Here is a 25,487-nt window from a genome sequence, read left to right as displayed (position 1 = left end):
ACTAGAAGATGAACCAATGGTCTGATTTGAAGTAAGAGAGATTCCTAACTTTTCAAATAGCTCATTTTTCTACAAGAGAATCACTACATCCATTTGTTCTGATCTACTATATGAACAGATAGGCCATTCCTCTTTCCTTTTAAAAATTAGACAACTAAACGTCTTATTTTGACTGCTGGTATCTCTTGTGACTTGCCGCAGCAGATGCAAGAGGTACTGGGAAGATAAAGGTATTTAAACCATTCCCCTTACTCCTTAGATGTTTCCATTCCCACTTGAGCTAATAGTTTAAGAAAAAGTCTGCTTCTGAAGAAAAGTGAAATCAGAATTCCTGAGAACAACTTAAAATCAAATAGGCTAATGCACACTATTGGATTTCTCCTGCTTGGATGTTCCCTCCAACAGAATCAACTGCAGCAACCAGGAATTCAACAGGAAGAAAATACTTAACGTATCAGAATTACAAGTCCTGAGAAGCAACTACCCTGAAGAATTACTGCAGTTTGACACCAGTTTAAATTACCATGGCTAAATGCTATGAAATTCTGGGATTTGTATTTATTGGGTGATATTTAGCCTTTTCTGACAGAAAGTTCTAGTGCCACAACAAACTACAAATCCCAAGATTACATAAGGTGGAGCCATGGCAGTTAAAGCAGTGTCAAACTATATTACTTCTGCAGTGTCCATTTGTCCTTCTTTAATAAGCCAGAGTTTGAAGCTGTGGTCTGAATCCAGCTTGCAATTTCTGGCTTACTTAGACTAGCTAGGAGCAGTGGTGTCACTAGATTTGCCATCACCTGGTGTGGGAACTCATGGTGTCACACACACACCATTGACCTGCTCCTATACCACACCATACAGAATCTTTAGTAAAAAAAATTAATGTTATGTATTAATTGTAATTCCTATATATCACTGAATATACTGGTAATAGTTGTGGCATAAGCAACTAGCAAAATTATAGCTTTAAATTACAATACCACCCGCACAGCCTAAATGCATTTACATATACATAGTTTCATATGGGGCTGAAGTGAAAATTTGGTACAATGTGATGTTTTTAAATATTTTTTAAAAAAATTAAAATTTAAAATCTAGGGCCTCTCCTTTCTTCTCCCACTAAGCCCCACTCCACTCTCTCCATCTCTTCAGCATTTCAAAGGAACACAGGTGAATGCCACAGCCCATTTCTGCCCAAAGGCAGATGTTTGAGGAGCAGTGGTGTCACCCACTTTAGGGTGTCACCTGGTACAATCTGCACCTCCTGAACCTCCCTGGTGATGCCACTGGCTAGGGGTCAACCACATGTTATTCCTTTCTTCTAAGTTCCTTATTATTGGAATTTGTGGGAACAATAAACTAGGTGTGAGTGGGCAATATAAAACAACATGTTCTTCATGAGCAATGCACCAGGAATCTCCAGAATGGTGGTTTATTTTTTTACCCAAGCCTGGTCAATATTTGTACAGATAGGACTAAAGTAATGGAGTGCTGGCTAAATCCTTCCTTGATAATCCCTTTCTATTGTCTGGTGTGGAGGGAGGCAAGGGTTGCTAGTAATTATTAGGGTGGATAGTGTCATTTTACCCTACCACCCAATTTCCTAGAAATAATTTGTGGAATTGTCCCCTTTCATTTTGAAGGGAGTGTTGTTGTTTGTGCAGTTCCTCTGTTTGATGTCAGACAATATAATATGCAAAGGCATGCCATCTGTGACGATTGCCCTAAATGACCAAGTCAGAGGTAACCAGACTAGCTAGCAAACACAAATGGACAGAAGTTAAGCTAAAATCTGTCCTTGCCATATTGTACTTGCCACTGTATTTCAGGAACATGCCGCTGGCTGCATCTGGTAAATACATTATTTAAACCTTCAGCATCAGCAGTATTTCAAGTTAGGTTACCTCTGGCATTTAGTTGAGTTTGATACAGGAAAGCAATCTGAAATTCGGGTTGATGATATGGCAATTTGTAAAGTGACACTGTAAGTTGAGAAAAGTGCATGAAAGCACAGGCTGATACAGTATTTGACCTTAATACTATAAATACTTCAAGTGTCTTTAAAAAACATGTTCATCTGTTGATCATTACTGCAAATACCTGTGAACACTTTAATTAATCTGCATGGTTGATACAGATTGTGAAATGAATTTACTGACTAAAATGTTTGCATTCTTTTCCACTTTTTAATTGTATAATTATGGTTAAGATTACAAGGCTAGTCAGCTGAACTATTTGTTTATTCATTTATTTGAACTTTATGTTCTGCTTGTTCTGACTTAAAAAAGAAATTGCACAAACTTTATTTATAGATTTGATTTATATCCTGCTTTTCTCCTGAATAGGACTCAAAGTAATTTACAATATAAATTGCAAGAGAGCATCTAAAACAATATGGATTACATATTCTAGCATTAAATAGTAGAATTCAATTTAAACACTGTTCTTAAAACACTAAGATTTAAAAGAATTAAAACACTTGAAATGCAAATGCATGTTAAAACAACGCACCCAGTTACACATCACTCCACCCCGGGAGGCTGAAGGCCTGTTTAACCAATAATATCTTTGCCTCCAAAAAGAAACAGAAAGGGGGTAGATCAAAGTTTCCTTTGGAGGGAGTTCCAAAACCTAGGAGAAACCACTGAGAAGGGTTTCTCCTGTGTCCTCATTGGCTTAAGTCTTGGAGAATGGTGGGGTGGAGAGAAAGACCTCTCCCAAAGATTTTAAGCCTTGAGCAGACTCATATGAGGGGACATGAGCTTTCATATAGTCTGGATTTAGTGGTTAAATTGCCAATTCTGGTAACTGTAAGGTTGGAAGGTTGGCAGTTCAAGGTCCAAGTGCCACATGATGGAATGAGTTCCTGTTATTAATCTCAGCTTCTGCCAACCTAGCAGATTGGAAGCATTCAAATGCAAGTAGATAAACAGGTACCACTCTGGTGGGAAGATAAACAGCATTCGGTGCAATCATGCTGGCCAGATGACCACTGGAGTAGTCTCTGGACAATGCTGTCTCTTCAGTTTAGTAACGGAGGTGAGCACCACCCCCTACATTAGGTTATGACTAAACATTCATGTCAAGGATAAACCTTAACTTTTTTAGATGTATAGTGCTCTATAGGTCAAACCCAGGACTTTGAATTGTGCCCAGAAACAGACTGGTAGCCAATGAAGCTATTTCAGCAAGGGAATTATATACTTCTGGTAACCAGCCCCAGGCAGCAGTCAAGCTGCAGAATTTTGAACCTGCTGAAATTTCTGAGTATTTTTCAAAGGCAACCCAATGTAGAGTGCCTTGCAGTTATTCAACTGGGATGTAATCAAGGCATGTGCCACCATGACAAGATCTAGTTTCTCAAGAAACAGTTGCAACTGGTGCACTAGTTTTAACTGTGCATACTCACTCCTTCACACCACCAAAACCCTGAAATTCAGCTCAGAAATCAATCCAAGAGTTCCCCGCAAGCTATGAAAATCAGATTTCAAAGGGAATTTAATTCTATCCCATATGGGCTGAATCCTCTATTTCCTGATTTGCCCTATGAGTAACCAAGAACGTCTCTGTCTGGTCTTTAAAATACATTTAGAGAGCAGCAATGAAGACAAAAACACAAAGAACCAAAACATCCCATGGATTACATTACATTAAGCAATTTAAAAAACCCTATTAAAGTGTTTGCCTGTTTGTGTGTAAGGCTAAACATGATGTAGGGATGTGAACATGCCATTAAGTTAGGCTTGCCATATCCCGCCTGGGGGCGGGACTTTCCTGGTTTGCGGCGGGGCCGCACGGTCACGGCCCGGTTTGGCCCCGCCCCCGGGATTGCCCCTGCTCCCGGGCGAGATATAGCAAGCTGAGGGAGGCTTTCCCTTGCCGCTTGGGCCCAGGCTTGCAGGGAAAGCCTCCCTGAAGGGGAGGAGTCCCTCTCCGCCTGGGCTCCGCCCCTGCCAAGGGCAGGGCCCAGGCCCAGAGGGAAAGCCTCCCTGAAAGGGAGGAGGCCCTCTCCGCTTGGGCTCCGCCCCCACCGAGGGCGGGGCCCCGGCCTGCAGAGAAAGCCTCCCTGAAGGGGAGGAGTCCCTCTCTGCCTGGGTTCCGCCCCCAACGAGGGCGGGGCCCAGGCCCAAAGGAAAAGGCTCCCTGAAGGGGAGGAGTCCCTCTCCACTTGGGCTCCGCCCCCACCGAGGGCGGGGCCCAGGCCCATAGGGAAAGCCTCCCTGAAGGGGATGAGTCCCTCTCCGCCTGGGCTCCGCCCCTGCCAAGGGCGGGGCCCAGGCCTATAGGGAAAGCCTCCCCTGAAAGGGAGGAGTCCCTCTCCGCTTGGGCTCTGCCCCCACCGAGGGCGGGGCCCAGGCCCAGAGGGAAAGCCTCCCAGAAGGGGATGAGTCCCTCTCCGCCTGGGCTCCGCCCCTGCCAAGGGCGGGGCCCAGGCCCATAGGGAAAGCCTCCCTGAAAGGGAGTCGTCCCTCTCCGCTTGGGCTCTGCCCATGCCGAGGGCGGGGCCCAGGCCCACAGGGAAAGCCTCCCTGAAAGGGAGGAGGCCTTCTCCGCTTGGGCTCCGCCCCCACCGGGGGCGGGGCCCAGGCCTACAGGGAAAGCCTCCCTGAAGGGGAGGAGTCCCTCTCTGACTGGGCTCTGCCCCTGCCGAGGGCGGGGCCCAGGCCCAGAGGGAAAGCCTCGGAGGCTCCTATTCAAATGTAGGACACAAAAAAAATGTGTCCTACATTTGAACATTTTGTCCTACATTTGTCCCGGTTTGGAGGTCCTGATGAATGGCAACCCTACATTAAGTCAGCTCTGAATTCTGCCATGTACCCAGCAGCTTCCCAGAAGTACCATATATGTGTCTCATTTTCAGATCCATGAAAGGCTTAGTAACCATATTTAGATGAACACACTTATAGAGTTCCCATGACTGGAGTCCAAAACACACTGCAGAAATAATCCCGTTCAAGATTGCTTTAACTGCCCTGGCTCAATGTTAGGGAATTCTGGGAACTGTAGTTTTGTGAGATAGCCTTCTCTGTCAGAGAGCTGTGGTTCCACAATGAACTACAATTACCAGGATAGTTTTTTGTGGTTTTTTTTTTTTTTTTGGGGGGGGGGGGTTATGTAGCCATGTTCTAGAAGAGTTTGTTCCTGATGTTTTGCCAACATCTGTGGCTGGCATCTTCAGAGAAGATGAAGAAGAAATCTTCTCTGAAGATGCCAGCCACAGATGCTGGCGAAATGTCAGGAATAAACTCTCCTAGAACATGGCCATATAACTTGAAAACTCCACAAAAAACTACAGATGCTGGCCATGAAAGCCTTTGACTTCACAATTCCCAGGATTCCCTAGCACTCAGCCAGGGCAGTTAAAGCTGTCTCTAACTGGATTATTTCTGTAGTATGTTTTGGACCTCATAATCGGAAAGGCTGAGTTCCTGATTGTGGAAACTCAATTGAATGTGATTATAGTGCCTTATTAATGTTTTCACTTGATGCATTAAGCTCTGTTAAGCTGTTGGGTAAATAGCAACATTCAGAAAGCGTCTTATATGCATCTCCATGTCCTTATTCCCATCACAAGCCATTGTATTTTAACACTATTTTTCTTATTAATTTGTAACCCTGCCACCTCTTTGTGACTGTCATTTTACCCCCAAAATATGTTTTGAATTGAATTGCAAGTCCTTGTGTTTTATTTAAATCCTTTGCTTACACTTTGTAAACCACTTAGTACATAGGTAAGCAGTATAGACATGTACTTATTGTCTCTTAATAAACTGGATCTCCTCGAGGCTGTCTAATTCTCCATTAAATCCATCTAAGTTAATAGTAGTCCCCATAACCTGTGGCAATGATTTCTACAGCACAATTGTACAATTAAGCTTTGCATGAAGAAATGCAGAATGAGCTTCTTTGTTCCCTGTTATGTTTTCATTTGAGATAAAAAGAAAAGCATATGTTAGTAGTGGAAGATTGTAGTGGAAGATTGTATATAGTCTGACAGATGGAACAAAGTTTATAAATCAATGTTCCACTGAGGACACAAATCTGGGGCATTGGTCCTAGTTCTATCACCACAAAATAAAAAAGAAGTTAACAAGGGAAAGGAACAGGTGACTAAATAATGTACTTAGCTCTAAACAAGTATAGGATCGATACTTCCAACTACATGGCTCTAAATTAACTATTTTTTTTAAAAAAAAAATAGATGCAGATCAAGTCAGCAAATCCTATCTGAATTGTTTTTTCCTTTGCTGTCTTTCCTTTTGCTTTAAAAGTGCACAAGTTTCTAAAAGCTTGCAAGAGTAAAAGTAAACTAATGATTCATTATGTAGAATGACAGTATACCATATAGGGATTCTGTTGGTGTACCACCCACCCACTGTATAACAGTCTCCCTTCCTGAGCTGGCTGAGTTGTTCTCTGCAGTGTCGTTGAAGTCTCCTGGGCTTGTTGTTCTGGGGACAACATCAGAAGTGGCTCAAAGTTTCAAAGTTTAAGCTCTCACCCAAGCAAAATGGATACAGAGTACCACCCTTCCCTTTTTGCAAGGAATGTTCTAGAATCCTCTGCCAGAAGTTATATAGACTTAGGCTTCTAGCTCCACCCCCCAGTGACCCACAGTTTTTAGATGATTTTAACTGTTTTATTGTAATGTTTTTTTTTTAAATCTGTGAGCTGTCTTGAGTCCCTTCAACGATCAAGGCGGCATATAAATTAATTAAATAAATAAATAAAGTGAGGACCTTTGTTTAACCAAACAAACTTACCAACAGCTTTCAGTGTTTAATGCTAAACATGCAAAGATCTCTAAGAACAGCAAGCACATGAGGATATTCAAGGAAGGGTTTGTGCGTGCAATAATTTCCCTCCCCAAGCTGAAGTCTTAAAGTGTTGAAGACAAATGCCTGGATAGGAGTTGAAGCTTCACTTTTTGCAGTCAAAATGCAGAATAAGAAATACAACGTTGAAAGACCAAGGAGAATAACAACATGTTGCCCTCTAGAAAGGCTTTTGCACAGGAATCAAGATCAGTGAATTCACTTAAATTTTTTGGTGCACAGTAAAATGTATTGAAGGAGTAACCTCTTAGAAAGACATCTACAATTTAAAGTGCCTAATATTAAGTTCTTTGGTTTTAGGTCCCCTAGCAGTTTGGACAGAGAAGAAATGAGAATGCCCTTAGAATGGTTTTAATAAAATCGCCTTTTTTTGTGGATCTTCTAAGAAAAACCAGAGCCCTCTGTTGCAATGCCAGATAGCCACCATCACCGGTGCAAGTTACTTGCTCTGAGGTCAAAATGAGGGATCCAGCCATGTAACTGACAGTGGGTCTTTTATCTTGACCTCAGAATGAGAAACTTGCATTAGCAGTAGCAGCAGTGATGGATGGCACAGTGGGACACATGGAAACAGTCACCCAGCACTGCAACAGAGAGCCCAAGGTAATGCAGGTGTTCCAGGGCAGCTTTGGGGCTAGAATATTCCAGGCTGCTCCAGGAGTATTCTGGCCTGTGCAGACACCTCCTCAGTTACTCTCAAAGATGCTACAAGATTCCTTTGCATCTAGTGCAATGTCCTATTGTTATCCCAGTGAAACTAGCATAGCAAGCTCCTGCAGGTGCAGCTCCTTGGGCTGTGTGGTTGGGGAAGATAGGGAGAGTGAAGGGACACCCAGGTGGGTACATAATCTGGGGAAGTTTATCTGATGATTATGTGCATATTAGCAATGAAAGCATTGAAAAGTATGTTAAGAAGCCTTCATTTTGTGCAATGAAAGCCTGACTTTAGTTTATAGGCCTGTTATAAAAGTCACAATAATGCAGAGATTAGTTTCAGTGACTGAGCAGAATGGGCATGGAAGACTTGCATAGCATAACAATGCATTCCTGAGTGAGGCATTGATCATCCAGTGGCTTTCTGCTTAAAATGAAGGCTTCTAATGCTGAGCATGCCACATTCTTCCTTATGTAACTGTACCAATGAATTCCAAAGCTTATCTATGGCGTGGTAAACCAATATATTTCAGCACAAGCTGCTTAAATTCTTGTTCAGCACATCATACATCTGGACATCATGGATAAAGGTATATGTCTGTAGATGAGATTTATCAGAACGTTGGGGATGTTTTGCAGAACATAAAGTTTTTCCATATCTTGTGTTCATGCCTTTATGTTCTGCACCAAATCCAGCCAAACTTCACAGCCTAGAAAACTGCTAATAAGAATAAATTCTCTATGAACTGAGCCTATGGATATGTGTTACTTTTATATAATTTGTCCAGGTTTGGCCATTCTGATATTTAACTAATTTAGAGATTTATATTATCGAGAAAGAGGAGAGATGAAATGTAATGAGTTCTGCCATTAAATAAATTCATTGCAAGCAGACGTTTTAGAATGCTCAGTGCCATGGGGGCTGGCTGGTCTCACAGTAATGAACATTCACAGATGGATTGCAGTGAATCAGCATGAGGCTGGTTTCTATAAGAAAACTCCTTGTTGTTTTTGTTGTTTTAAATGTTGAGCATTGAGATGTTGCTTTTTGTTGAGGGCAACTCCCTCCAAAGAAACTATATATGCCTACATAGAAAGCCTATAGTTCTTAGTCTTCTGGCTGATACATGGGCCAAGGACTGCATCCCTTTTGTTCTGCAGTTGTACAAGGGCAAACAGGAGTTGGATGGATGGGTAAGGCACTGCCTTTAGGAAGCAGGAAAGTAAATTATTTGGGGAGAAAAGAGTTGGCTACAAGTTCATTGGTTTCCATGTTGTTAGTGGGCTCTATTCAAAGTCCTGGTTTTAACCTATAAACTCTATACAGTCAAGGACTTTCATGGCTGTGGAAATGCCAGCTTCCATATGTTCCTGTTTACAGGATTCCATTAGGTCATCTTTGATAATCTCCAGTAGCATCTGTAAGCTCCCATCTCTGTGAGGAAATAAGTCAACAACAGTGGAGAACCAAGACAAGATAGGGCTTGAATTTGTTAATAGCTCCTTTAAAATTAAGACTGAACCTCATAGTGGAATCACCATCCAGTATATATCCATACTGAAGAAATAAAGTAGTTTAACACTGCTAATTGTCATGACTATCCTGTGGAACCCTCTGTTACCCTACTTTGAGATAATCCCTGGATAGTCAAACAGGAAGAGTGAATAGGAACACAACATGAGGTGAGGTGGAACATAGTTTTTAACTGCTTTTACAGTGGAACTCCATTTGTCTCCATTGCAAGAGGAAATGAAAGAAGGCTAAGCGGGGGAAAAGAATGATTAGCAAACCTATTTACTATTTATGGTGCCTCATCATCTGGGTCTCTCACATGACCTTAGATCAGTGTGACTGTTTCCTAGTTCTTACAGGTCATCATAACCTCTCAAAAACATGTCTCACACTAGGTATCAAATATGAAATCCCATATCCAGCCAGAAGGGTGTAGGGTATTCTAACACCTGGGATTTGCAGTTTGGTGAGGGATCAGTCTTCTCTGACTTACCAGAGTGAAATGCCTCACCAAACTATAAATTCCAGGTTTCTACAGGAAGGAACTATGACAGTTAAAGTCATGTCAAACTGCTTTATTTCTGCAGTGTGGAGGAACTACCAGTGACATCAGAGCTACCAGCTACACTGGTCATCTCCTATAATCTTCCCCACCCTGGGTGATCAGAAATGCTTTCTCCATGATGGTCCCCCAGTTTGGGAATGATCCTTCTAGGAAAACCTGCCTCTACTGACTGTAGGACATTTTTTTTAATTCACACTGTCTTTCAAAGATGTGAATTTAAAGAGGTAAATTTGAGTTTCTTTAATTTGGTTGTAATTCCTGTCACTGTTTTCTACTTTAGCTTTTCTAACTTATGGTGTATTTTATGCTGTTGTGGTGTTATCATAATATGGACTTCTTATGTGCCCTGCTTTTCAAATGTCTGTGTATTATTATATATCATGTTTTAATCTGTAGAATATTAAAGACTTGATTTATAGAATCCTTTATTTTTAAAATGTAATCAATAAATAAAATATTATATTGTACAGCTGAGGTGAACTTTTGATAATGGAAGTAGCACTTAATATATTACAAGTTGTTCTTCAAAGCATAATTTCCAATGATTTAGAAAGACTCAGTCAAAACATGGGGCATGGTAGAATCAACACTGGTGTGCTGTATTTTTGTTTTTTATTTTTTAAGACCTGTTTTAATGTCTGAATCCCATACTCTACAGCAGTCAGCATGGAAAGGAAATTGCTTCTAAGAAATTCTTACATTAAGAAAAGTGCTATATGTTTTTGGTTACCAAGACTTCAAAAATGAGAAAACAAATGCTATTGGGCTACTATCAATTTATTTGAGGTAGCTTGAGGTACTTCTTCCAAAGATGGCCTGTTAAATTGCTTATTTTATGTATATTAACTGCCATACTTCAGTACTAAGGCAGATGCTCTATGCCTGTCATGACATTCACAAAGCTTCTGCTGGATACTAAGCACAGTTAAATTATTTGCAGCATCTGGCCCTATAACAAGCCTCTGACAGGACATTAAATTTTTATTTTTGCTCTCTCCCTATATCCCTTTTGACATTCAGACATCTCATTAATTTTTGTAAAACTATATCCTGCATGCAAGCTGGACAAGAAGGTCACTAAAGAGGGCAGGTACATTTAGTGGAATATAATTTATGGTATATCTAGAAATGGTGTTGTCATTCTTGTGTCCTTCTGATGTAAGCTTTAAATTGTGTCTTCAACAGCTCTCTGTGATTTTAAAACTCTAGCAAAGGCAGATAGATCACTGGAAAACAATGAATCATAGAACAACAGAATAATAAGACCCTAGAGTTGAAAAAGGCTTCATAGGCTATTGAATCCAGAGCCATGCTCAGTGCAGGGATTCCAGTGGGAACACTCTCAAAAGGTAGCCATCCAGACCTTTAAAAAAAAAAAAGACATGCAGAGAAAGAGAATTCTAGGTAGTGTTGTGACAAACCAATTTTTTTCTTCTCCTCCATTGAGAACTAGATGAGATTTTTAAAAAAATATTGTTTCAAAAGTCCAACTTTCAAAAGGTGATTTTATCTCTCCCTGTCCAGGACGAGAGAAGTATTTTTCTCAGATTTTCCGAACGACAATAAAAGACAAGGTGAACATTTACGCTAATTATGTGTGTTGGTGCTAAATTAATTTGCATTTCAAACTTAATTGGCGTGTCAAAAGGAAGTTTGGCAGAGGTTTAAAGAACATTCTTCTTGAAAAAACTTTAAGGCACACACACACACGCGCACACGCGCACACACACACACACACACAAAACCCCAATCTCAGTGAATAGCCCCAACAGGAAATGGTAGAGTTACTTAGGATTCTAGGGTTGGACTTGGAGGCTGAGAGCATGTGGCTTTTCCAGGGTCACCCAGTGAGTTTCTGTGGTGCAATGGGAGGCTAGAGTTCCCATGGGTCATCTCTTTCATGACCACTTTATTCTCCACCACTAAGGTCCTTTACAGACTGGCTTGAAAGGTTGGCATGGGGGCAGAGTTGGGGCATAGCATCCTCACGACACACACCCAACTGTGCCCCCAGGGCACCCTGATGCCATGCACCATTCCAGATGGTGAACACTGAATTCTTTACATCACTATCTCTAGGTAATTGGTTCCACTACCAAACCATTCTGTCAAGCGGTTCCTGCTAATGTTCAATCTAAATCTATTTTCCTGTAACTTAAAACCATCAGACCTGGCCCTACCCTTTGCAGAAGCAGACAACAAACCAGCATCCTCCTGTCCTTAGATGACATCTCTTTAGATATTTAAATAATGCTATCATGTCTTCTCTTCACCAAGCTGAACATGCAAAATTCCCTCAATCTTTCCTCATTTGTTCTCCATGCTTATCATCATCCTTGGTGTCCACCTCTAAACCTGCACCTACTTGTCTATGTTAAATTTCTTCTTCAAATGAGGCTCTCAGAACCAAACACAGTACAGTGGGCCCTCTCCTTACATAGGGGATCCGTTCTGGATCCTCCCACAGAAGGGAAAATCCACCTATGCTCAAGGCCCATAGGAAATAATGGGGTGCGTGCATGTGGCAGAGCGGACGCACTGTACTTCAGATGAGTTCTGACTAGCACAAAATATAGTGGAACCTCTGTTGAATTTTATTCTATTAGTTTCAGTCCAATATTCTAGTTTATCAAAGTCTTTCATTATGTTCCTATCTTCCAATGTGTTAGCTACCCATCCCAGATTGTGTACATTTTGTAAGGGTTACCTCTCCCCCATAATCTAAGTAATGGGAGACTATAACACAGGGGAAAATCAGGGGATTAAAAAAGCTTTTTCCTGGGAAAGTTTCATAATTGCAGCAAACATTTTCACACACATTGCAATCTGAGAAGACCTATCCCGGGAAGAACCACAAATGCTCCAGCAGCAAATCATTCACGGGGAAATTTCATGAATGGCTTATTGCTGCAGCATTCGTGGTTTTCCTGGGATAAGTCCTCTTAAGTCACAATGTCACCTGAAAATCTTCACCGCAATTGTGCAACTTTCCCAGGAAAATGCCTTTTTAATCTCCTAATTTTCCCTGTGTGATAGTCTCCACTGATATAAACATTGAAGTGTCAGCCCTAGGACAGAACCCTGTGACACTCTACTTGAGATTTTCATTCAGTCTCAAGTGCAGCCATTTATAGCAACTCTTTGAAAACTGTTTTCCAACAAATTATGGATTCATCTGGCAGTTTTCCATCTATACCACATATAATTAGTTCACTAATCAAAATATCATGGGAGACTTCATCAAATGCATTGATGAACTCCAGATAAACAATGTCTACAGGATTGTTCCCTCTTTAATTACATTGTACTAAACAGCATGGGGAAAAAAGAGAATGGCCTCCCATATCTCCCATATCTTGTCTAATATGGCTCATCAAAGGCTAGAAATAAAGGCCTGAAAACTCTGAATATACCAGATCTGGTCTGATCTTGTAAATTAAGTCTGAGTCAACCCTGGTTAATACTTGGATGGGAGACTACCAAGGAATTTCAGTTTATATTTAAGAGAAAGTCTATGACCTATATTTAAGAGAAAGACAATGGCAAACTACCATTGAGTATTCCTTGACTAAGAAAGCTCCATGAAATTCATGGGATCACCATAAGTGAACAGGTGGCTTGAATGTACATACATATAAGTCTAGGCACAGGTAGTTTTTTCAAGATCTGCTCATAGAATTGTTCAGTTCCTTACATCATTCAGGAAGGTTCATATGGGAGAACATGCTTTGTGCGATATCTTAAAGTTAACACTGGGGCATTGTAGGCAGGATTTGAGGGGGGGGGGGTCTTGCTATGCTGACTGAGGAATGCTGGGACCTGTAGTCCTAAAAAGTAATCTGTGCTTGTAGGTCAGTTTCCAAGCTCTGTCTGTGTTCATCTTTGCAAGGTCTGGTAGGTATATAGGTTATTGCAGTACATAAAAACTGTGTTTGTTGCTGCTGGAGTTACTATTGTTTCTTTTTCTTACTGCAGAGGGGGAGAGGCTAAATGAGGGCATTGTCTCCAAATAGGAATTCTTGTCTTACAATGAAATTTTCCTTCAGTTCCCAAATTGCTAACATTGCAGTAAATTAAAACGTGAGCTGAGCACTTAGAAATACAATTTAGGTGTAAGAAAAGAGACAGGCAAAGTTACCAAGGAAATGTAAATATAAGAAATATAAAAATTCTGGATGTGAACAGTTTTCAGTGTTTCACACTCTGCAATGCTTGGAATTTGGGACTGGAGGAAAACTTAATGGGGTGGGGTAGCTAAAGTCTTGTCTGGATGGCAAAATCCCTCTTTTGACATCCACTTCACCTAACTTCAGCCTTGGTTATTTTATGGAAACTGAATTTTATATTGATTTTACATGGTTATGTTAACTAAACATGATTAACATCATCATCAATAATGATCTTAAAGAGAAGGATGAGCTATAAATCATAAGTAAATAAATATATAAAAATAAAATGCCAGAAAGTCCAGGCAGAGTGTAGGAGGCTAACCAGTTGTGAAATTAATGTTATCAATTGTCCATTCTCAGCACCTTCTTTCCTTACTACACACTATTTAGTAGTGAAGTGAGTCTATTTTTGAAAGAAATTTTTAAAATTACAAAATGCACAAGTACTTGCCCCACAGACATTTCTTCTGAAACAGAATAATGAAACTGGAAAAGGAAGTGTTAAAGAATATTTAATCTGAAACATATTTTGAAACCTCAGTCCCTGTAGTGAAATTCACCTTACAATGTTAACACAGCTAGCAAGGGAAGGATTGGCACCATTAGCAATTATTTTTGAAAGCTTGGATGACAGGTAAGGTCTCAAATGACTGAAGGAGGTCAAAACCAATGCCTATGTTTAAGAATAACTGGGAGAGGGGAATCGAGGATCTAGGGATTACATCCAAGTAAGTTTAATATAACGTCTGACAAATTTTTAGAATAACTAATACAACATTCAATCAATAAGCAGTGTATCTAGAGAAAAATAAGGTAAGGGCATGCCAAAGCAATGGGGCTGGGTGTATGTCTGTTGTAATGAATCCTGATAATTGTCATTTTTCTGTAGGTATGTGTGAACCTCTGAGTTTGCATGATACAATCTGCCCTTTTAATAGCTGATGAGAATAAGTATTTGGAAGATTTCAGATGAAGAGCTCTTGTACTGTACCTTTAAGAAAGCAATTGTATCCAAGAGTACATTGATTGGGCCCCAAATAGTGAGCAAGAGGCAAATCATTACCCCCATGGATCTCTTGCACTATGTCTGGTGCTTTTTTATTATTTTAGCCAATCTAATTTCTTTTTAGTTTGGCCCAGTGGCAAGGTAATTCACAGTCTGGTTCAAATACATAGCCTGTGAATATAAAGGCCCATGATTGCACACAGGGCTGTTGAGATTGAAATAAGGTGGAAGTGAAGATTTTGCATTACTGAGGGAGGGAAAATAGCAGCAATCATGTTGTCAGTGTTGGGGTTGTTGAGAATTTCATTTCATTGTTTCCTATGTATTAGTGGAAATGTGTAAGTTCCATACTAAAAGAATGTGAGATTCTGCAGACCTCACTATGAGACCAGACATTGATCTCATTTAGCTATACAGTCTGCCCTCCTTATCGGTGGACTTGCCATCTGCAGATTTAACCATCAGGCAAGCCCCTGTTTTAAACAGAAATTAATGTAGTAATTAAAATGGTGCCACCATTACTTTTAATGATACTTGAGCATGCATAGATTTTCCTCTCTCTCTCTCTCTCTCTCTCTCTCTCTCTCTGTGTGTGTGTGTGTGTGTGTGTGTGTGTCTGGAACAGATCCCCCATGAATACAGAAGTCTGACTGTACTTGCCTTCCCTGCATATCTTATGCTTGGGGAAGAAAGTAGAAACTATTTATCAATATAATTAATAGTGTTTTGATTCTCTTTTCATTTAACTATGCTGGCTGACATCTGTATTCCAATTAACATAGCCATATATTTCTCTGCAAACTTAACTTATTGTCTGTATTCATAGATTACATATGCACACATTTCTGTCTTTGTGAAGGGGTCACACCAAAATATGGTATTTTAAAAAACATCTTGTTCAATCTAAATAATAGGAAAAGCTTTCCAACCCTCACATAAGAGACATCCCTTATAATAAAGCACACTTGGCAACCCTATTCCCATAACAATTTGCACAAAAATATCTTTAGCATCACTCCCTATTGTGAAGCTAAGTGCACACACAAACACGCATAGACAGAGAAGAAGCAAAAAAGGGCAGACTGGGGGCTCACAAAGCTGAAAACAATCCATCCAATACATTTACTTTTCACTAGTCCATGCAACATAGTAGCATTGATTGTAGCTTTAAATTTTACAGTCTTGCAAATGTGCAAATTGCTTGTGTCATGATACATGGAGGTCTGACATAATATGGATGATAATGGTGGCAAGGAACCTGTAATTATCAATAGCTAGGGATGCTTGGGGAATTAGATTTTTATGAATTCTGATGTGAACTGACCTGATCCCCACCTCCTGGATTAATGTGCAGCTCAGAATGTAATTATCCTTCAGATTTCACATATGCAGTGTAGTTCTTGGCTCAAAAAGGTGTGCCAAAAGGCATTTAAAATGCACAGGTTAGAATAAAATATAGCAAGCAATGCTTTCTTTGAGATGCAATGGCCTCAGTTCAACATCCTCTTAGTGTAGCATAAATATCTGCATGATGACCTATGGTACGCTGAGCCATATATCACCTCCCTAATTTATTGTAAAGTCCTGGGGCTGTCTTACATGGCTATTACATGCATCAAAGTGACTCGAAAGGACTGGAGTAGGCCTAACTACTTTGACCCCATAGCCAGATGCACAATAACGTCAGCACTAAGATCCATCTGTGTCCTCTGAGGATCTCAGCAATTCTGTAAGCATTGTGCATCTGCCTGGGGGAAGGGTTTGCCAGACACTTTATTGATCCTGCCTGATTATATTGAAGCATAGGATTTTGTGTTATGTGGTTTCAAGGCTTTATGGAAAGTCAGGAGAAAGCTTTGGGTGCTGCATGGAAAGGAACACCAACCCCCCCCCCCCCCAGTGCCCAAAACAGCACATTTGAACACATAAGGGACACTTATATGTACAGATGCCCCTATCTGAATTCTGGCCAATATAACTTAATAATTTGATATGCATTTTTAAAATACATATATGCAAACAAGTATGTGCAGTTTTTTTTAAAAGCTGAAGGTTTATGCAGGAATAGGATGGAATGGACTTAGGAATGAATATATGTAAATAGACTGGTCTGTCCACCACTGAGAGTAGCTGTACACCTGCAGTGAAAGAGCTTCAGTGAAAGAGCAAATTTATCACTTCATTATATTGCTTTCCAATGGCATATATATGTTTATTTAGTAGTTCTCCCAAAATAAAACACCATCCATTGTGAGCTTAACATAATTAGATTGTTTTACTGAATGTGTACTTAATCAATTAATCCTAACCAATTTAACTGAAGGAAGCTTTGTTGCTTTTTGACACTGCTTGCTGATTTAGCACTAGGTGGATGATGGTGACACCTATTAAAAGCTATGAGGAAAAATCTAATTGCATTGAATGGGAGTCAGATCAAGATCAAGATGGTATATAGAGGAAATGCAGCACCAACTCTGTGTCCAGAATTTAATTAGGCATTCGCTACTGTTTCACAATGTCATCTTACCTCAGTGAGGTAATGCCATTTTACCTCAGTGAGTCATGGTCAGGTTGTTAGTTTCTGAGGGGCTAAACAGACCAGCGATAAACGGTGGCATTGGGGCAGAGTGGGCACATGGCAACTGCATGCCAGATGCCCCAACTCCTCCCCAATGCCAATGTCACGCCATTTCTTTGGCGCAGTGTTTAGACATGCTGTGCCGAATAATTGATGAAAAGCTGCAGCCTCTGCCACAGCAAGAGTGCTCTTTTTCTGGGCCAAAAAGAAGGGGCATTTTGCCACTTAGTTTTGGCCCAGAAAAATGCCAGATTGGGACAGAGTGGGAGCATAGCAACTGCGTGCCAGGGCCCAGATCCAGCGCTCAAAGGAACAGTGGCAGGCCACTCCTTCAGGGTGGTCTGTTTCGCCCTTTAGTGACATATCTGTTATTCTTTTTTATTTATTTTATTTATTTCAAGGATTTATATTCAAGAGTATATCCTGCTTTTCTTCCATAATGGGATTTAAGACATGTAAATTCTTAAATGCTACATTCCAAATCCCACTGTGTATACAGCTAAATAATGGATTCTAGAAAAAGAAGCCAGTAATTCATCTGCTGATTTGGTTTCCCCCATTATCAGGATACAAAATCTGGAAATAGCAGGACTATTTGTAATAATATGCTGAATTTGAGACATGCACTTGTCCCTCCATATTCACTAGGGTTAGGGACACAAGACCCCTGCCATTGTCTCTTTATCAGATAGAGGTAATAATTCAGGATGCACCAGTGATAAGTTTACAGGTGGTTGGTTTTAATTTTCCAAGCACCTCATCTGAATCTTCATCCTTTTTGTACATCTCCTTTAATGAAACCCATTTTAATATTAATATTAATATTAATGAAATGTTGGATGTAGAACCATACTGCCCTCATTCATCACAAGATCACTATGGCAGCTGGTGACTTCCATGTCAGTGGGGTGGAGAATGCACTCTGGGTTTTAGACAGAATTTTAAAGGTGTTACGTAAGATGCTAAACTGTATCTCCAAAATAGGTTCAACACATTGGACAGACTAAAACTCAGAATCAGTTAGGGGCAGAAAGGCAAAAATATTTTTAAATTGTTGAAAAATATGTTTCTCGTGTGTGGGGATACCCTGATGAAGAGAATCCTAAACTAGCAAGAATCTTTGTAGTTCAGGACTTACTCTGCAAAAAATGCTTACATGCTATTTTTGCGTAGAAAGCAGCATTTTCTGCAGAGACACATTATTTTCAGAAATGCTATTTTCTGTGGAGGGTTGGCAAATATGGATTTTGTGCACAATAAACCTCCAACCACAACATTTTCTGCACAGGAAAAAAATCTTTTCCCTGTGCAGAAAATATTGCTTTCCATGCAAAAAATACCATGTGCACATTTTGTGCAGAATGAGTCCAAAACCATGAATAGTCTTTGAAAACCTTGGAGTTGTCAGATACTTTTTTTTGCAATGGGAAGAAAATGACTCATTCCTTCATTTAAGAACAAAATTAATGTAGAATTACATGTGGATTCATCATTGCAGTGACATAGAGAGCCTCTAACCCCCACTGGTTAGATAGCTCCAGTACTCTATCTGGCCCTTATTAATAGTGAGGTTTCACAGCAAAGGAAAGTAGGTCTCCAGTCCTCCTTGTCCTGGCATTTGGTATACTGGTGTGGAGAATAAGAGTATATTCATGACAAGAAGGCCAAGTTCAAGACTCTTTACAGAATATGTTTATTGCTGATACTGAGTGATGACAAATACCTTAACATTTGTGATGTGGGAGATGTCCCATTAAATTAATATTCACAGTTCAATTTCTTTTTTTATTGAAATACTATCAAAGGGCACCAGGAAACACACAGTATTCATTTAAGCATATCAAGTGAAAATGTATTGCTTTCCATCTTCTCATTAGCCCTTTGGAAATATCAATAGGAATGAATAATATCATTGAGAAAATTTGAATGAGGTCTGTAGAACATAAACTGATTCTATATGCAGATAATAGCCTATCATCAGTCATGGATTTCCACTTTAGAATCAAGAAGGTTATGGACTTAACACAAAGAGCATCACTTTATATTGGGCTATAAAGTAAATTATTCTAAATGCCCTTATCTATTACTTTGCTTTTAGCCATGCTTTGCAATCAGCAGCAAATCTAAATGGAGAGAGATCTAGGAATCAATTCAAGAGAAAGCTTGGTAACATTGTAAAACACTTGCAGAACAATTACCATGAGGATTAATGGTTATATTGGGAGGTGAGGAACTGTCAGTCGCTATCTTGATAGAGAAAACAAATGTTCAGCTGGAAGCAGCTTCTAAGTATAGAGTATAATAAAGATGATTATGCTTAATATTCTGAAACTAGATTTCAGGAACAAAGTAAAAACGTATGCCCATTTATAAAAGAAAAACATACTGATAGCTGGTCTACAAGGTTTTAATGAAGAGTTCTGAGTTGTGTTGTTTTAGTACTCCTGATGGCAGGAATCAAGATGCTTAAAAGCGATGAGAACAGAACTAATGATGTATGTGCTTCCCTCTATTCGCCTCACAGTTATTTCAGCTTATCCCAGAGGGAGTTTGGAAAACTTTTTTAATTAACATTTCCCCTAAAAATGTGCTAAGTCCTTAATGTCACTGCAACCCATTGACCTCCTCATTAAATGCCCTTTCTCCAAAACCTACCTTTCCAAACAGCAATAAAAAATGATGCTGAAGAAAGATTGTAACAGTGGGGCATTTATCTTTAAGTCATGAATGTCCCTACCCTGCTGGTTGCTCCGATAGTCCCTTCTCCTGCTGATGGAGAACTTGGGAAGTTCACAAAAGTTCCAGGTTCAAAGGAAAGAACTAGGATGCATTGGAGGTTCCTTTTCTCAGGCACCAGTAGATTATCCGAAGATGTATGCCTAAAACCAAAGATTCTGCTGTTGACAAAAATGTTCATCACCAGCACCCTTCCTGGACATAGTTTGGGGAAAGGAGGAGTCAATGGTGGAGAACAAAGGTCAGTTGGATAAAGAATTAATGGAAGGAAAAAATTACAGTATAAATTGGACTTGTACTTTAGGGGTTGTGTGGTAGGCTTATAATGAACTTTATAAATAAGTATGATTTAGGACACTGGCATTTTACTGCAGATGTATCACACAATGCATCTGGATGAGAAGGAGTTTCTTAGCTGAATAATAATAATAATAATAATAATAATAATAATAATAATAATATGCCAGGCTCATTTATTTGAATTTCAGCATTCTGAGGAACCTTTATGTGTATGGCATTAGTGTTAACTGTTCAAAAACAGTATGCTACAAGCCAAGCGATGCCACACAATGTATAGCAACAAACCCGGATTTGCAAGGTTTTCCTGAAGTGTATTTGTAGTGAGCCCTTGCTCCATGATTAATATCCTTGTGACAGACATATGTATTTTCAAATAAATGTTTGTTTCATTTGCACATTACATATGAAAGTGTGCATTTAAAAGGCTTAGGTGTCCAACTAAAAATTATATGTGACGATGAGACAGTGAGCTCTTGCAAAAGGAACCTCATATAGAGTGCTGTTGATTTTTCCCTAAGTTCATGCAAGTCACAAAACTGTTACCAAACCCTTGTAATGTCATTTACTGGATACACATAGGCTACCTGTCTTTACATTGCCACACCAGTTACCATGCTTGCCTCACACTCACACACACTTCTAATATATTAATGTATAATGTGCATTATACATTAGTTTGAGACTCCCAACTTTGAAGAATATTAGCTTCCTTTGTTTAGGAAATGCAGGTAAAATCCCAGCTGTGTCTCTATGATAATACACACACACACACCTTACTGGGGGACACTGGCTGGGATCATACAGCAGCTTGCAAAGCATAAAGCTTCACCTCCTTCTCTCCTCTACATGCAGCCAACCTGTCAGCTGCCAGAGCAAGTCCCCACAGCCATTTAGTGGCCAGGAAAGAGCAGTGGGATAGCATCTTGTCGCATTTCTTCAGCCGGAACCACAAAGATAACAGCATCTTTCCAAAGCTCCCAGATCAGATAGTTCATTCCACAATGACTAAAAAGATATATGCAGCTGTGGCATAATTTACAACTGTATCTATGACCAACAGAATTCTGCCCACTACATGTAAATGAACAAGTTGCATGCTACCAGGCCATTGCTGGGCACAATTCAAAGTGCTGATTGTAACCTTGAAAGCCCTATACAGCTCAGGTTATTTGAAGGACAGTATTCTCCTTTACAAACCAGTCTACACTCTGAGATTTGCTGGTGAGGCTGTTCTCACTGTCCTACCACCCTGTAATGATGACTGGGCCACCAGTCATTTGAGGACTTCTCTCAGACATCATAGCTGACCTAAGGCCCAATTGGCCAGTCAGTTGAACAGGACTGGGAGTTTCAAGAATCTTCCAGCAGAGTTTTTTAAAAGGCCTCTGAGACCATGTGGCCTGAGCTTTTTCCTTGGTCTGGCCTATGTGGCTGTGAGTCTTTTCCTTGTGTGGCCCATGTGGCCTTGTGAGTCTTCCTTGTTTGGGAGCCCAGCTGTGGGGCTTGTGCTAAGAGGGCAGGCTTAAGGGATGTGGTTTGAGCTAGGCAATGGGGACCAGCAGCTTGCAGCCAAAACCTATCAAGAATGGCAGAACCCATCTCTGTGTGAGTAGCTTAGGAAATATGTTAGCTAGAACGCCTAGGCTAGAGATTCCACCTCAACATTAGGAGGAACTTCGTGACAGTAAGGGCTGTTTGACAGTGGAACACACTCCCTTGGAGTGTAGTGGAGTCTCCTTCCTTAGAGGTTTTTAAACAGAGGCTGGATGGGCATCTGTCAGGGATGCGTTGATTGAGAGTTCCTGCATGGCAGGGGGTTGAACTGGATGGCCCTTGGGGTCTCTTTCAACTCTAGGATTCTATGATTTTGTTATGTTTGGCGGGATACAAACCGCCAAATAGTACGTCATCAATACGTACTAGGGTTAGGAAGGGGCGGTGCTTCCGCACCCCCCTAACCCTAATACGTATTGAATACGTACAAGATGGCGGCGCCCTGTTCATACGGGCGCAGCCATCTTGACGTATCGGACGCTGAGCGTCCGTACGCATTGCGTCCTTTGTGACGTAGCGAGTGCGCCCCTGGCGCCTCGCTATGTCGCAAACGCGACTCCAAAAGAAGCTCCATTTTGGAGCTTCTTTTTTGCTCCGCGCGGTTTGGCTGCTGCAGCTCCCGCGCGGAGCAAACGGCGGCGGCGGGGAAGCGCCGCAAAGCAGCGGTTTGTATCCCGCCATAATCTTTTGGCTTGCCTGAAATGAACATCTTGTAACTATGTATTCTCTACCTGCAAGGCAAGGAGGCCTTGCATGAATGGTCACTTATTGCTTTATACTGTGTAGTTATAATAAATACTTTCTTTAAAAGTATCTGCTGTCCCTATACTCCTATACATGTGCCTTAGCTCAGTTGTTGCTTGCTTAGGCTAGCAAGGGAAAGAAACTATAAGTCCTTACCAAGTCCCAGTGTGTGCTAAGAGGAATTCATTATAGATTCACTGGGTGGTGGCAGTGTGACTAGAGGATCTCAAGAGGTATCATTCAGCTCAGCAAGGAATGGGAACAAAGACCCAGGAGATTAGGGAAATTAAAGGATCTGCTGAGGCTAAGAGCCAAGAACAGGGTGCTGCTTGGCTGCTTGGACCCTAGGGATTGTCACACACCCATATAGGTGCATCTAGTGGAAACACAGGAGAGGGCCTTCTCAGTGGCTTCCCCTAAGCCCTAGAAGTCCTTTCCTAGAGATGTCAGACTGGCATCTTCCCTACTTTCTTCTTGCATAGAAGCAAAGACCCATTTTACACAATAAGCTAGATATTGCTATTTGCTGTGTGGGTGAGGGTGTTTTAATATATGTTTTAACCTGGTTTTGATTTTTTTTCTAATTGGTTAACTGTGTTTTAACATTTGTATTTTGTAGACTTTTAACAATGTTGTAACCCAGAAGCAGATGTAGGACCCTCCCTCCATTCTAACTGCCACAGTCCTGGCCTTGAAGGGACAGATGAACTGTTGGTATCTGCTGGACTTGGTCCCTTTTCCCACTGCCATCCTCTTCCCCTTTTGTGTCATATCTTTTTGGGCTGTAAACCTGAGGGCAGGGATCTGTCAAACTGGCAACACTAATTTGCTTTGAGAGCCTTTGTGGCTGAAGAGTGAGTTATAAATGCTCTAAATAAATGAATGAATAAAGAAATCGTAAGCTGCTTTAAGTTCCAAATTGGAAAAGGCAGGATAGAAATAACATCAAGAAGGCCAGCAATAACAAATAGAATTCAAAGAAATAGTCAGGTTAGTCTTGAAAATCAGTATACAAAGGAATCTTGTAGCACCTTTGAGACTAACAGAAAGAAAGAAGTTGGTAGCATGAGCTTTTGGAGACTTCGTAGATGCATCGAGGAAGTAGGCTTAAGTCTACAAAAGCCCATTCTTTCTTTCAGTTCATCTCAAAGATCCCTTTGAACAATAATAAGTATTGAAGATGGTTGATATGCCATCAAAAACATTTAGTATTGATAAGCCACAATATAATCTATAAAACTATGAGTGAAAAAAATATTTGAAAGTTTGATCTTTAATGACATTCAGGAACACTTTAGTCAGGCATTTAATGTACATATGTTTATGAAAGTGTAGCTGGAACCCAAAGAAAAATGCCAAGAGATTCCTGGGCTTTCTCTACAGTCACTTGGGTTTCTTTACATGTACCAGGGCTTCTTTTTATCAGATCCAGCTTCTCAATAAGAAATGGAGGCACTTGAAGCTGAGCACTGAAAACATTCCAGTTTGGGAACGTAAAAGCTTGATCTCATGATTGACCTAAGATGTCATTTTCTCTGTTTTAGGTGCTGATTCTGTAGAAGCTCAGTGTAAAAGATTTGAAGTAAGTTCAAGTGAAGATGGGCGGGTCCTCTTCTCAGCTGATGAAGAAGAGATTGTTATTGGAGCAGATCGACTTAAAGTCACAGGTTGGTGGTACCAATGGAGTCCCTAATATTATTTTTAAAAATGTTGAATACGGAGAAGGGATTTTGTTGAGTTGACATATTCAGCAAATGTAGACCTCCTGTATCATTACACAAATCATAATGCAGTTATACTTTGCCATTCATAACTCACATAGTTCTTCAAATTTTGTTTCTTTGAATAACAACTAAGTGTGTACAGAAACTGCAAACCTGTGTGTTGTTGTGGTGGTGGTAGTGGTGTGACTTCAAATCATTTCTGACCTATGACAACCTTCAGATGAATCAGTCACAGGGTTTACTTGGCAAGATTTGTTCCTTCCTCTGAGGCTGAAAGAGTATGACTTGCCCAGGGTCACACAGTGGCTTTCTGTGCCTGAGCAGGGATTCAACCCCTGGTCTTTCAGAGTCCTTTCCAAAGCTCAAACCACTATACCACATGTGTACAAATACACACACAGATACGTACACAGATACAGACACACATCTGTATACCAACAAGCATTGTATAGATGGTAAATTACATGCAAAAATACATACTGGAAAGAAATCTGTTACTTAATTCTGACCTGAGTAGACCTATTGCATCAATTATTGAATGGTAAAACAGCATGTAGGTAAACGTCATTGATTCAATGGGTCTTCTCTAATCAGGAGTAATAATAGGATTTAGGCCACAGTACAGAAAATGTGTATAGACATGTGTGTATTAGAAGAAATGTGTATTAATTATTTCATGATTTTTTTAAAGTTCCAAACAAATTCATAAGTAGGGCAAACTAGGAGCTGGGAAAATGAAGAATAGAGACAAATTGAAATTAACAAAACCATCTCTCTACATGGTTAATTATACCAGTTATGCTATACACAGGCATGCTATACGTGGGGTTGAGGATTCGCTCAAACCTATGGAGAGCCATGTGGGAGCACACAGGGTGCAAGGGGTGGCACATACCATTGGAATGAATGGGGCGCATCCCCATGGCACACATGCGCTGCCATGCCACTGCGCTGCCACCATGTGCACAAGCCCCATTCAAGTGAATGGGGCTCAAGCATACGCACTATTTGGCTTATGCGGGGGGGGGGGGGTCCGGAACGGATCCCCTGTGTAAGCCAAAGGCGCACTGTATATTGAGAAGTGTTAAATAACTGTACCATTGTT

At 40.5% G+C, this 25,487-nt stretch overlaps 1 protein-coding gene across 3 annotated transcripts in view; it reads left to right on the top strand.

Moving 5' to 3' along the window:
• SGCZ (sarcoglycan zeta) overlaps nucleotides 1–25,487 on the top strand; it is a 674,993-nt gene that overhangs the window by 548,834 nt on the left and 100,672 nt on the right. For all 3 annotated transcript variants that reach the window (XM_089526979.1, XM_089526977.1, XM_089526978.1), the window contains exon 5: nucleotides 24,203–24,325. In XM_089526979.1, the coding sequence (XP_089383105.1) occupies nucleotides 24,203–24,325 (123 nt within the window). The remainder of the gene's footprint in view (nucleotides 1–24,202; nucleotides 24,326–25,487) is intronic.

Source organism: Sceloporus occidentalis, unplaced genomic scaffold, assembly GCF_023333645.1.
Source record: "Sceloporus occidentalis isolate IW3139 unplaced genomic scaffold, rSceOcc1.0.p SCAF_5, whole genome shotgun sequence".
NCBI classification, from domain to species: domain Eukaryota; kingdom Metazoa; phylum Chordata; class Lepidosauria; order Squamata; family Phrynosomatidae; genus Sceloporus; species Sceloporus occidentalis.
This window is presented reverse-complemented; position numbering and strand designations above follow the sequence as displayed.